General features: G+C 47.5%; 1 protein-coding gene across 3 annotated transcripts; it reads right to left on the reverse strand.

Moving 5' to 3' along the window:
* Positions 1 to 348: 348 nt before the first annotated feature.
* NUDT7 (nudix hydrolase 7) lies at positions 349 to 11,194 on the reverse strand. Of its 3 annotated transcripts, none has more exons than XM_064581975.1 (4): positions 11,064 to 11,194; positions 8,783 to 8,823; positions 6,424 to 6,582; positions 349 to 1,011 (listed from the first exon to the last, which is right to left on the reverse strand). In XM_064581975.1, the coding sequence occupies exons 1-4, from the start codon at positions 11,158 to 11,160 to the stop codon at positions 643 to 645; spliced, it is 666 nt and encodes a 221-aa protein (XP_064438045.1). In that variant the 5' UTR covers positions 11,161 to 11,194; the 3' UTR covers positions 349 to 642. The 3 variants fall into 3 exon arrangements, with proteins under 3 accessions (XP_064438045.1, XP_045746656.2, XP_045746657.3); XM_045890700.3 differs by having other exon boundaries at positions 8,783 to 8,936; XM_045890701.3 differs by lacking the exon at positions 349 to 1,011 and adding an exon at positions 1,019 to 3,946 and having other exon boundaries at positions 8,783 to 8,936.
* Positions 11,195 to 11,794: the final 600 nt, after the last annotated feature.

An 11,794-nucleotide genomic window follows, 5' to 3' on the forward strand; every position in this document is an offset into this window, starting at 1 on the left:
AATTGTCCTCATTTGTATGGCCAAGGCTGGATTCCAGGTAAATCCATGTTGCAGCTCCTGGAAAGGGGAAAGAGAGTCCAAGGAAGCTTATCTCTTCAATTGGAGATGACCTGCAAGGTCAACTTTCACTCACATCCCATTGGCCCAAATTGAGTTCCAGAGCCACATTTAACTGCAAGGATTCCTGGGTAATGCCATTTCTTACTGGGGAGCTAGGAGCTTTGCTTCAACTCTACTGCCAGGGAGGAGAAGGTGGATAGATTCTGATGGCTGGCCAGAAGTTTCTAGTATAACAACAGACAGAAAGAGATATTACCTCTCACAGATAAAATAAATGCCACATGGTCATATATTCAACAAATATTTATTAAGTGCCTACTATGTGCCAGATACATGTGTACAAAAAAATATTAACATGCTGTGGGTGAAATTATGCAACACTATGAACACATTTTTCCACTTTTGAAAGACTTTTGCTCTCTCAGGTAATACAGGGCAAGTGGGAAAAAGGCAAGGTTTTTTACCTTCATATTGCAGGGAAAATAGTCGCACCTGTCAATTGCCAACAGCTTGCATTATTGTTGTTCTTATGGATAAGGAGACACAAAATCCTCTTAGCTATTTGGATGGTGGTCTCATAAATCATAACTTGTTTGTAGCATGCTTACTTAGTTTCAGGAAGATCTCTTCAGAGGATGAAATCAGATCATTGAGATTAAACTCCATTTCAAAGATGGGTTTTTTCCCCAAAATAATTAAGGCAAGGAACAGGGCAAATTTTGCAGTTATTCCCTTGATTTGGTAAGTGACACCATCTTCAGGGTTTGTGTACTCAAAGCAATGAATAATAACATGATGACCATAACGTGTCAGGTAATTCTGGTGGTAGACATGTGGATGCAGGAAATATTCCAGAGGCACCAGGAACACACTCTTAACTTCATCGGGATTAGGCTGGGCCTGGAAGTTGTGGTCTATAAATCCTACAACTGGGGTTATCAATGTATCACTCTAAAAGCAGAAAACAAAATACACAAATTAAGAAAAGAGTCCAAAGCAGGCAATGATATAAGGTGGGTAGGGAAGGAGGAAGAATTTGCTCCAGACATGAACAGTCATGTCCCCTGTGAAATGGGGGTAGTCTCACCCCTACCTGAGCCAGTGTTTGTGAGATGACTCTGAAAATGTATCTTTTGTGAACATACTGGTATAATCTTTTGGAAGGGCAATCTGGCAATGTTATAAAAATGTGGTCCCTTTGACCTAGCAACTGCATTTGCATAAATATATCTGTATGATAAATTCCTACCAGTGAGAAAAGATACAAGACCGAAGCATTTTTTTTAAAGATTTATTTATCTGAGAGAGAGAGAGCGCGCACAAATAGGGGCAGCAACAGAGGGAGAGGGAGAAGCAGGCTGTCCTCTAAGCAGGGAACCAAATACGGGGCTTGATCCCAGAATGCTGGGATCATGACCTGAGCTGAAAGGCAGACACTTAATCGACTGGGCCACCCAGGCACCCCTGGACTGAAGCATTATTTGCAATAGCCCCAAAATAGAGTTATCACTCCTCCACTGATGGACATTCAGGGTAGGTCAATTATGAGTGTATCTGTGTAATGGGATACTCTGCAGCCCTCAAAATGAATGTGATAAGACACCATTCCCTGTCAGTACAGACAAGGATGTGCCATCTTATCGATAGAAAAATGACATATTAACTGTGGCATATACCCAGTTATGGGAAATTGCATTTATAATTATATATGAACTATTTTACATAACAGATATTTATAAGGGAGGGGGGATTTCTATTTATAACCACAACTGCTTGCAAATGAATGCACGGTATTATTTTTTATTTTTTTAAAGATTTTATTTATTTATTTGAGAGAGAGAGAATGAGAGACAGAGAGCATGAGAGGGAGGAGGGTCAGAGGGAGAAGCAGACTCCCTGCCGAGCAGGGAGCCCGATGCGGGACTCGATGCCGGGACTCCAGGATCATGACCCGAGCCAAAGGCAGTCGCTTAACCAACTGAGCCACCCAGGCGCCCCAAATGCAGGGTATTATTAAGTGAAAGACCTGCTGGGAATCTCCAGGGTGAGGCCTGGGGTTTAGTGTGGAGCTGCATAATAAGAGAAGAGCTGCATAAGCTTGAAGTGGAAAGTAAGAAGAATCTGGAGTTCTTGGGGGACATTCCAAGAGAAAGTGGCTGGGAAAAGCCAGGGATATACCTTGAGGCTGGGACACGAGAGCAGGATAAACCGGTCTGTGGAAAATTCTCAGGGGAGTGAGAGCTGAAGCATGTTTAAGAACAGTGATGACTCAGACCATTAACTGAATTAATGGTGAAAGTCAGTATCTGGACCAGGAGTGGAAGACGGGAGCGTAGACTTTAGCTGTCCTTCCGGTGGGAAATCTGGGGTCCTAAGCGGCCCCAGGGCAGAAGCAGTGTTCCACTAGCTGTGATCACCGCCTGGCCCTGAGGGAATGCTCAGCCTCTTTGGCCACAGGGTTCCCCAGGAGCCCTGGGTGTCTGGGAGATGGGGCACACTCAGATGCGAGTGATTTCTTAAGGAAGTGCTCTCAGGACAAAGCATGAGGTAGGGAGCAAGGCAGGCGAGGGCCCTGCAGGGCATCTGGGCGTGAAGTACACCACAGAGCTGGGCTGTCATGCCCCCCCCAGCACAGTCACTGGTGAAGGGCTGGCTGGCCAAGTACATTCTCAGGCCCTCCAGGCTCCCTGTGAGCAGGGAAGGGTGGAAAGCTGCAGGTGTGAGCTTTCAGAAACACAGGAAGAGGAATATGAAAGGGTCTGGACAGACAGAGCCCACAGTGTTGGCTCAGCGTGCGGTTTGTGGTTGCTGCCACCATGAAGTAACCACAGCCGCTGGGGCCCTGGACTAGTACCCAGCACCCTCCCTGCTTCTTCACAACAGCCTGACCCTGAAGGAGTTTTAACAGGGGAAATCAGAGACCTGAAGCGACCTGCTCAAGGTCACGGCCGGGTAATACTTGGCAGAGACCAGGACTCACCGGCCTGCTGCCCACACTCTAGAGCACAGTGCTTAAGGGCTATGAAGACACACGTCGCCATATCTCAAAGAGATGGCACATCAGCCTCGCGCAGGTGGAGAGGTCTCAGCTGCAGCTCGGATTCAAGCTCTTCCTGAGGGCTGAGCTACGAGCACAAACTCATCCTCACTCTAAGGGCCCAACTGCTAGGCAGGGGTGTGGACAAGCAACTTAGTGTGGTCAGTACTGGCCCTCGGACTCGCGTATCAGAGTCTGAGGAAGTAATTGGTAGGAAAAAAAAAAAATCAAAGCCATAGGGGAGATAATAGTTTAGGACTGAACATTTCAGATGGGAAGTCAGGCACGTTCACCATGGTTCAAGCTTAGAGAAGTCAGCGAGACTCTGGAAATTTGTGGAGGAAGCAGCATGTCTGGACACACAGTTCCCAACACACAGGTGTCTGTCTTGGAGGGAAAGAAGGATGGTGGGTGCATGGCAGACGTTGTAGGACCAAGGAAAGACTGCACTTCGGCCACTTGCTGAGTTGGAATCCCGTGGAGATTGGCTTCTGCTGTGGCCACAGGGACGAGGCCTGCTTCAGGGCCCCGGAAGGAGGCCAGCTGCTCTTAGAAACATTCCCAGGAAAGGACACGCCACCGAAAGGCACCAACATGTTTCCAGGAGTCGAAGCTTCGGAGGGGGTGAGGTGAAGGAGAGTGACTGGAAATGCGTGGGCCATGGGCAGAGAAGAAGGAGAAATGTCTCCGGAGGCCACTGCAAACGGCAGTACATACGGCAGAGCGACTCCTGGGGTGGGCCTGGAGGGCCATCGCCTGCCCTGGGGGGGTAGCAGGAGGTGGGAAACAGCCAACAGCACCTCCTCTAGCTCTGACACCCAAAAACATCTCCAGGCATTGCCATGTTCCCTGGGGGACAAAATCAGCGCTTGTTAAAAACCACTGAATTAGAGGGGCGCCTGGGCGGCTCAGTCGGTTGAGCGACGGCCTTCGGCTCAGGTCATGATCCCGGAGTCCCGGGATCGAGTCCCGCATCGGGCTCCCTGCTCGGCGGGGAGTCTGCTTCTCCCTCTGACGCTCCTCCCTCTCATGCTCTCTGTCTCTCATTCTCTCTCAAATAAATAAATAAACTCTTAAAAAAAAAATTAATTAAAAAAAAAAAACCACTGAATTAGATTCTGCTTGTAAGTGTTAAATCAGTGGTACTTTTGCACTACATTTAAAAGATGTGCAAGGTCTAAAAACAAAACCACCCTCGCTAGCAGTTCCAAACACAGGACGCCCGTTCTGGAAAGCCTTTGTTCATTCTAACTTCTTGATAAGGTGATCGGCATCATTATATCAACAGGAGGTCGTTTTAGAAATCTCCGGCCTCAGGAGCGTCTGGCCCACCGACATCTCCTGAAGACCAGACATCCTCCTGTGGAGACTGTCATATTCTCTTCACAGGCAGGACTCAGTAGCTCCCGGGTGCCTTGGAAATAGGAGTTACTCTCACTTTGGAAACTTCTTACCATTAGGGTTCAATTTGTCAATAGAGTTTTAAAATAAATCCCCCAACTAGGCTGGGGGATTTGCAGATGCCGAGCGGAAGGGGTTCCCATTAGAAAACACAGTTGCCTAGGAAGTAATTGATACATTTCTTGTCCTAATCCCATGTTTTCCCCTCTCATTTAGGAAGCATTTACTTGAGAGGCCATTAGCTTCTTCCGAACTAAATCTCCCTTGAGTGGTGACCTTTCTGTTTTGAAAATGGGCCTGATTAAGATAGATGTCTCAGCATCACTGATCATCACAACACTGTACCACCAAGACTGTAAGGCAAACAGAACATAAAGGATGGTCGGACCCACTGGTTTTCTAATTGTTATGCATCGGTGGGACTCTCCTCTTGAAATAAAAATGTACCTGAAAGTCCAATGTATAAAACATACAGTTTACACCTACTTCCAATATGTGATTAGAGCACTTCCCTGTGGTATTCTTCCCCCAAGCCCATAACCCTAGCTTAACCGTGAGGAAAATATCAGGTAAATCCCAAATGGAGAGGCATTCTACAACATACCTGACCAGTGCACAGAAGAAGTGTCAAGGTCACGAGAATAAGGAAAGTCTGAGAAACTGTCACAGACCAGAGACTAAGGAGACATGACAAACAAATACAATACAGTATCCTAGATGAGATCCAGGACAGAAAGGAAGACATTAGTAGAAATATTAGTAAAAGGCAAATAAAGTGTGGAGTTTAGGTAACAGCAGAGTACTAACATTGGTTTCTCAGTTGTGAGTTGTGACAAGTAGACACCAGTGGCATAACGTGTTAACAATGGGAGGAACTGGGTGCGGCTACATGAGAACTCTCTGTAGTATCTTTGTAACTTTTCTGTAAATCTGTACCTATTCTAACATTGCAAGTTTATATTAAAATTTTTAAACCAATGAAATAATGCTGTTATTCGAGCATAAATTTACAACATTTACTCCATCTGAAGTCAATTAATACAAGTTATAAGTTCACGTGAAATAAGATCTGGGTATTATATGAGTCCCAGAATTCATTTTGTTGCTTTCATGGTTTTTTTTTTTTTTCTTCATGTATACAATCAAGGAAATCCTGATTCATAGAGAAATGTAGTTACAGGGGCGCCTGGGTGGCTCAGTTGTTAAGCATCTGCCTTCGGCTCAGGTCATGATCCCGGGGCCCTGGGATCGAGCCCCACATCGGGCTCCCTGCTCTGCGGGGAAGCCTGCTTCTCCCTCTCCCACTCCCCCTGCTTGTGTTCCTCTCTTGCTGTCTCTCTCTCTGTCAAATAAATAAATAAAATCTTTAAAAAAAAAAAGAAATGTAGTTACAAATAGTAATAGTTCTTAAACAGCTTGCCTAGTGATCTCAGGGTACTGCTCAATTAATGTGATATGGAGAAGATTGATTCCAAGGTATGTATAAAAATTAGTGTATTTAGGACAAAGGTAATGCACTGGTGGCCTCCAAGAAGCTAAAATTTGGAACACAGCATGCGCAAGTGTGTGGTATTTGTTCAAAAGAATTCTCAAAAGAAATGTATACTGGCGAAAAATAAATGTAAACTGAATCTTAAAGAAAGAATTCTGAAGCATCTACAGGGTTCTACAGGATCCAGTTTGAAAACGATGATGGAGTTTGACCCTTTCATTTCTGGATGGGCAAAGAGGGGCCCAGACAGGCAAGGGGGCTTGCCCAAGGCCAGTCAGCTCACAAGGGGCAAAGCCCACAGAAGAGCCAGTCTCTTGACTCTAGGGACAGCACTGTCAAGGGTCATGCTTGACCACACGTGGAATGCTGACGACCATGGGTCCACTGGGTGGCCTTGACAGTGTAAGTAAGCCAGTTCCACTCGAACACTTACATCAAGCAGATATGGCACCAGGCAGCAGACAACCTCCACTTGGTGAGGATGCAGCCCTACTTCCTCCTGGGCTTCCCGGAGAGCTGTAGCCACATCATCCACATCTGCTGGTTCAGACTTGCCTCCAGGGAAGCAAACTTCTCCAGGTGACCTTCTTAGCTGGATATTGAAAGAACAGAACTGCGATGTGGGATTTCAATTCTGGTACCACGCACTCATTCAACAAGTAGTTACTGAACTTCTATTTTGTGCCAGAGACCACTCCCACCCTGGTGGTAATAAGGGGGGGAGTAAGACCACCCCCCCAAAAAGTTTTTACTTGAATCCCTTTAAAAAAATGACCTTTGAGAACTTCCTTCACTTGTAATTTTTCTCTACTTGCCCCTAAAAGATACCATACACACGAAACAAGATCTATGCTGATGGGGGAGAAAAGCCAAAAGGAAGTAGAATAAAAAGGGCCATGTTATCAATAGACCGCCTTGACTGAGTGCTTACCCTGCTCTGGGCACGCTGCTTCACAAGAAGTTTTTCCACTGAGCCCTCAGAACAGGTCCACATGCTGTTATTTTTTAAAAGCATTTTTTTTTTTTAATTGAGGTGAAATTTACATAGCCTAAAATGAACAATTTTATTTATTTATTTATTTTAGAGAGGGAGAGTGTGAGCAGGGCGGGAGGGGCAGAGAGAGGAGAGAATATGAAGTAGATTCCATGCTGAGTGTGGAGCCTGACGTGGGGCTCAATCTCGGGACCCTGAGATCATGACCTGGGCTAACTTTGCTCTAGGTTCCAGAACTGGTAGGAGAGCCCATACTGAAGCAGGAGGGATTGAAGACAGGTGCCCCTTCCCCATTTACTGGGAGGAAATCCATGAACTCTACTTGTGTGACTCCAGGAAGGGGTGCAGCTCCAGGAATGCCTGGGAGGGAATTTCTTGCCCCCAGAGCCAGATAGGTATAGAATCAGATCTAATCAGATTTAAATACTCTTTTTTTTGTTTGTTTTTAACGTGATCTTTGCACACCAGAGTTTATGGTCTAAGATGATTCTCACATAATAATCAACAGGCAAAGCTACCTGGGTGAAATAGTAACCAGAGATCCATTTTGGTCTTGCCTCAATTGTCTACATTATTAATCATCTGACAGTCTGAAAAGTAATACTGAAGTGCTTCTCCTCTGCTTTTTGGCAGAGCTGAGAACAGACCCAGGCCCCCTGGTTTCCAGTTAGGTATCTCCTGTTGGAACCTGGATTTTCTTACCTCCTGTGTTATGTGATTGTTGCCCGACCCAGACCCAGAAGAATCCACATGAGTCTAATCCCAAACCTACAAAACTTCAGCTGAGTCCTTGGCTTTCTTTTTCCCCGAGGGGATACTCTTCATTGATGTTCTGCTTTGAAAGCCATGCTTATGGCCCATTTTCATTTTTGTACTTGGGATAACTCTGAAGTTACTGCTTCCCCAACTTTTCCTCAGAAGCACCCTAACAGCAAAGGAGAATGACTGTATCCAGGCGTGTGCCCAGGGGAACTCCATTCCCAGCGCAACATTTCTTTAAAGTAGAGTGGTTTCTCTGAAAACCTCAGGCAATGTCTAGTAACAGCAATAGTGATGGCAGCTGAAACTGACCAGAAACCTTGCCAAGTGCTGGGGCCAGTTTAGGCGCTTCGCATTTGTTTCCCTGGGAAATCCTCGCAGTAGCCCTACGAAGCAAGCACCAGTACTTTGTCCTCATTTTGCAAGTAAAGAGACTGTAGCACAGAGAGGGTAAGTAACTAGGACAAAGTCACAGAGCTGGAAAGGAGAGAGCCTGCATTCAAACATCGGCAGCCAGCTTCAGGGCCCAGGCTGTTAATTTCTGTGCTCCAGAATTTTCACAGTGTACCTGGCGTGGGGTGGGAGGCTTAAACAGTGGCTGTTGGCAGCGGCATTGTGCCCCCCATCCCTGCCAGGACAGGGATGTCTGGAGACATCTGTGGTTGTCACAAAGGGGTGTGTGTGTTTGTGTCCGTATTACTGGCACCTAGTGGGTAAAGCCCAGGGATGCTGCTGAACATCTCACGATGCACAGAACAGCTCCCACAGCAAAGAATTATCCAGCCCAAATGCCAACTGCGCCAAGGTTAAGAAACCCTGGTCTAAAAGTATTTCAAGTTACTTGCTAGCTAAATTGCTTATTTTTCTAAAATTTTCCAAAAAATGCCATGTTATCCTGCGGCTTCTTGGACCCCTGAATATCACAATCTTGAAAGTCCGTTTGAGAATCCATAGCCTCAAAATGTGTGCAACTGACAAATTTTTGTGGGGTTTTCAAATGTCCCGGAACTTGAATGGCAGGAGCCCTTTTGTCACCTACCTTCTCTGACCGGAGGGTGAACAACAGGTGGAGTTTTCCTTCTTTTGCCAACAATGGTAAAAGGACAGAATATTTGTTAGACGACAAGTGAGAATATTTGGTCCCAACATCATGCTTTTTTAAGCGGGCCTTAGCATCATCTATCAAACTGTTTCTAAAATGGAAACAAACCAAACATTTTAGTAACCAGAGTCATGATAAAAAGCTCCTCGTCCTGCCTATGTTTCCGTTTCATTGTGTGTCTTGGAGCTTACCATTCCTGACTCTCATTGTATTTTTCAATAACAGAGCAGAAACGATAACACCCAAATCACATGACTGTTGGCAAGATAAAATGAGCAAAAACTACTAAGGATACAGTTTAGTACACAAGTTCACTTTGAATCTTAAAATAGAAATTATGGTAAAATATTCTTTCAACGATGCAACAGTTAAATGTTGAATTCTTAATTATATTCAAGTAAGACAGGTTTGGTAAACAAGTCATGGTAAGGTTAGACAACTCTCAGCTTAAGGACTTTCTCTTAACCTGGCCCTTATGTTATCAAACCCTTATGTTTTCAGTTGCCTTACAACAGTGGTTCCCAAACTTTAGTGGCAACAGATTTACCCAGAGGGCTGGGCCCACCCCACAACTGCGACTCAGTAAGTTTGGGGTGGGGCCTGGAAGTTAGCATCAAACTCCCAAGCAATGGTGATGCTGATGCTGTGGACCAGGGGAACCCACTTTGAGGACCATTACTGATAATGTGCAAGTATTTGGATATATAATAAGTACATTGGGTGCCCTGAATTCATGACTGTGAATGTTTGGGTCCTTTTGACTGGCATTATTTTGTTGCTGGTTCATGTAGTAGTTTAAATAGTGTCCCCCAAAATTCATGTCACCCAGAAGGCTCAGAATGTGACTTTATTTGGAAATAGTATCTTTGCAGATGTAGTTATGGATCTTGAGATGAAATCATCCTGGGCTCTAAATCCAATGACTGGTGTCCTTGTAGAAGGAGAGGACATAGACACACACATACACACAGAGGGAAGAAGGCAATGTGAAGACACAGGAAGAGACTGGAGTGATGTTGCCACAAGCTTAGGAACATCAACATCCATCAGAAGCTGCAACAGGCAGGAAATTTCAGACATCCAGCCTTCAGAACTATGGGAGAATAAATTTCTGTTGTTTTAAGCCACCACGTTTGTGGTACTTTGTTATGGCAGCCCTAGAAACTAACGGTGTGGTTTTAATTTTTCTCGGGGAAAGGCAGTCTTGCATCCCGGCCAAAATGAGATATTTAAGTCCGGCAGAACTGGTTTTAAAGGGTTTAGGAGTGACCTCTCCAAATCTGTGACACGCTTGAAGAGATCTGTGAGCATGTAATGACACTGCTCACATACTGTGACTGGAATCCGCCAGTGCCCCATTAATGGTAAGGACTGTCATAAATGTCTCCAGCATGAGATGGGCAGTGGCTTGCGGGAGGTGTTTGCTACTTTGGGCCTCTTTCTACGCGGCGGGTTGCTCACTAAAAGTGACTGGGTGACAGCAGTGGATTTCAAAAACGACCAAACACCTGAAAAGCATGCTGGCACTGGAGGGGACTCCGGAGTGCATCCCATGCACACAGGCCCGTGTCCAGAAAACTGGCCCGCCCGAGTTCGCACTGGGCTGAGTGAGTGTGACTTTTGAGAGGCCCCCAAAACTGACCAGAGGGACCGGCAGTAGCAAAAGTCTGCAGAAACGTGTCTGTCCACATTTGGGGCTGGTCCTTGTAACAACCAGCATGAAAACACCACAGTAGCGGCCCCCCTGTTCTGAGCATGCGCTCATCCTACGCACTTTCCACACTTCTCTTTTTCTAGCCTCGTAACAGCCCAGCGAGGTGAGGACGTGATCCCGTCCAGGCTCAGGAAGGTTAGGTAACTGAGAGACCCGAGCCTTGAACCCGGAGCTGCCTGGCATGGGCTGGTGGTTTCTGGGGGTCAAACTCCAGAGAAGCCCTGCGCTGAAGGGGGAAGGCAGCTGGGCAGGGGGAAACGCTCTGCCCGTGGGGAAGGGGCGCGAACCTCTGAGGCTGGGTGTGAGCCCACGGGGCCAAAGCTCGGCCCAGGCGGGCCGGAGGAGGTGCAAAGGCCCCGGGGCCCCCGGGGCGGCCAAGCAGGCTAAGCGCACGCAGCGCAGGCTCTGCAGGTAGGCAGGCGGGCTCGGCGAGAACGGCCCCGGCACCGCGCTCAAGGCCGGGCCAGGCCCTGCTCGGAGCGCCGAGGGCGGGGGGGGGCTTACCTGACCGGCTCCGGGGACGCACAGGGTCCTGACATCGTGCAGGGGAAAGTTTGTTTCCGCCCGGAGACGGCCTCAGAAGGCTCGGCTGGGTGGACATGCGCAGAGCAGCCGCGGCCTGCGGCTGGGGGAGAGGCGGGGCCTAGGAGGCGGGGGATGAGGCGGGGCCTGGGGCCTTAAGGGAGGATCGGGGCGGGGCGAGACGTGGGGGCGGGGCGGAGGGCGGGGCTTAGGGCCGGGCCGTTTGGGGTTGCCTAACGCGGTTTCTGCTCAGTTCCTTAATCTTCCCCAGGAAGGAGAAGCAAATGAGGAATCCCGAGGTTCATCGTTGTAAAAAAGGGAAGGGGGAAAAAAACGTACAAATGCATTGCTGCTGATTTGAGAGGATTCTGACACCCGCATTCACTGTTCTAGGAGGTTAAGTTGGTTCAACTCTTCTGGCCAGCAGTCTACGCGTGTTTCCTGAGCACCTACTGTGCGCTGGCGGGATGCAGGTCCCACAGCGAGCCAAAAGACCCGTGGAGCCTACAGACAAGTGGGAGAGAGAGAGAGACATGGATCACAGAATTGCGTAGATAAAGCAGAGACCTTTAATCCTTAAGAGTATATGACGGAGGGGCGCCTGGGTGGCTCAGCTGTTAGGCATTTGCCTTCGGCTCGGGTCATGGTCCTGGGGTCCTGGTATTGAGCCCCGCATCGGGCTCCCTGCTCAGCGGGGGGCCTTCTTCTCCCGC

The sequence above is a fragment of the Mirounga angustirostris genome, unplaced genomic scaffold, assembly GCF_029215605.1.
Source record: "Mirounga angustirostris isolate CCGP_5_RB_7025 unplaced genomic scaffold, mMirAng1.0.hap1 SCAF_16, whole genome shotgun sequence".
In the NCBI taxonomy this organism is placed as follows: Eukaryota; Metazoa; Chordata; class Mammalia; order Carnivora; family Phocidae; genus Mirounga; species Mirounga angustirostris.

Coding starts and splice junctions, on each gene's coding strand:
- NUDT7 (XM_045890700.3), bottom strand. CDS start 11,098: ATGTCAGGACCCTGTGCGTCCCCGGAGCCGGTCAG. Junction 8,937..11,063: donor GCGTCCCCGGAGCCGGTCAG/GTAAGCCCCCCC, acceptor TTTCCATTTTAG/AAACAGTTTGATAGATGATG. Junction 1,012..6,423: donor TGGTGCCATATCTGCTTGAT/GTAAGTGTTCGA, acceptor TTCTGCTTTTAG/AGTGATACATTGATAACCCC.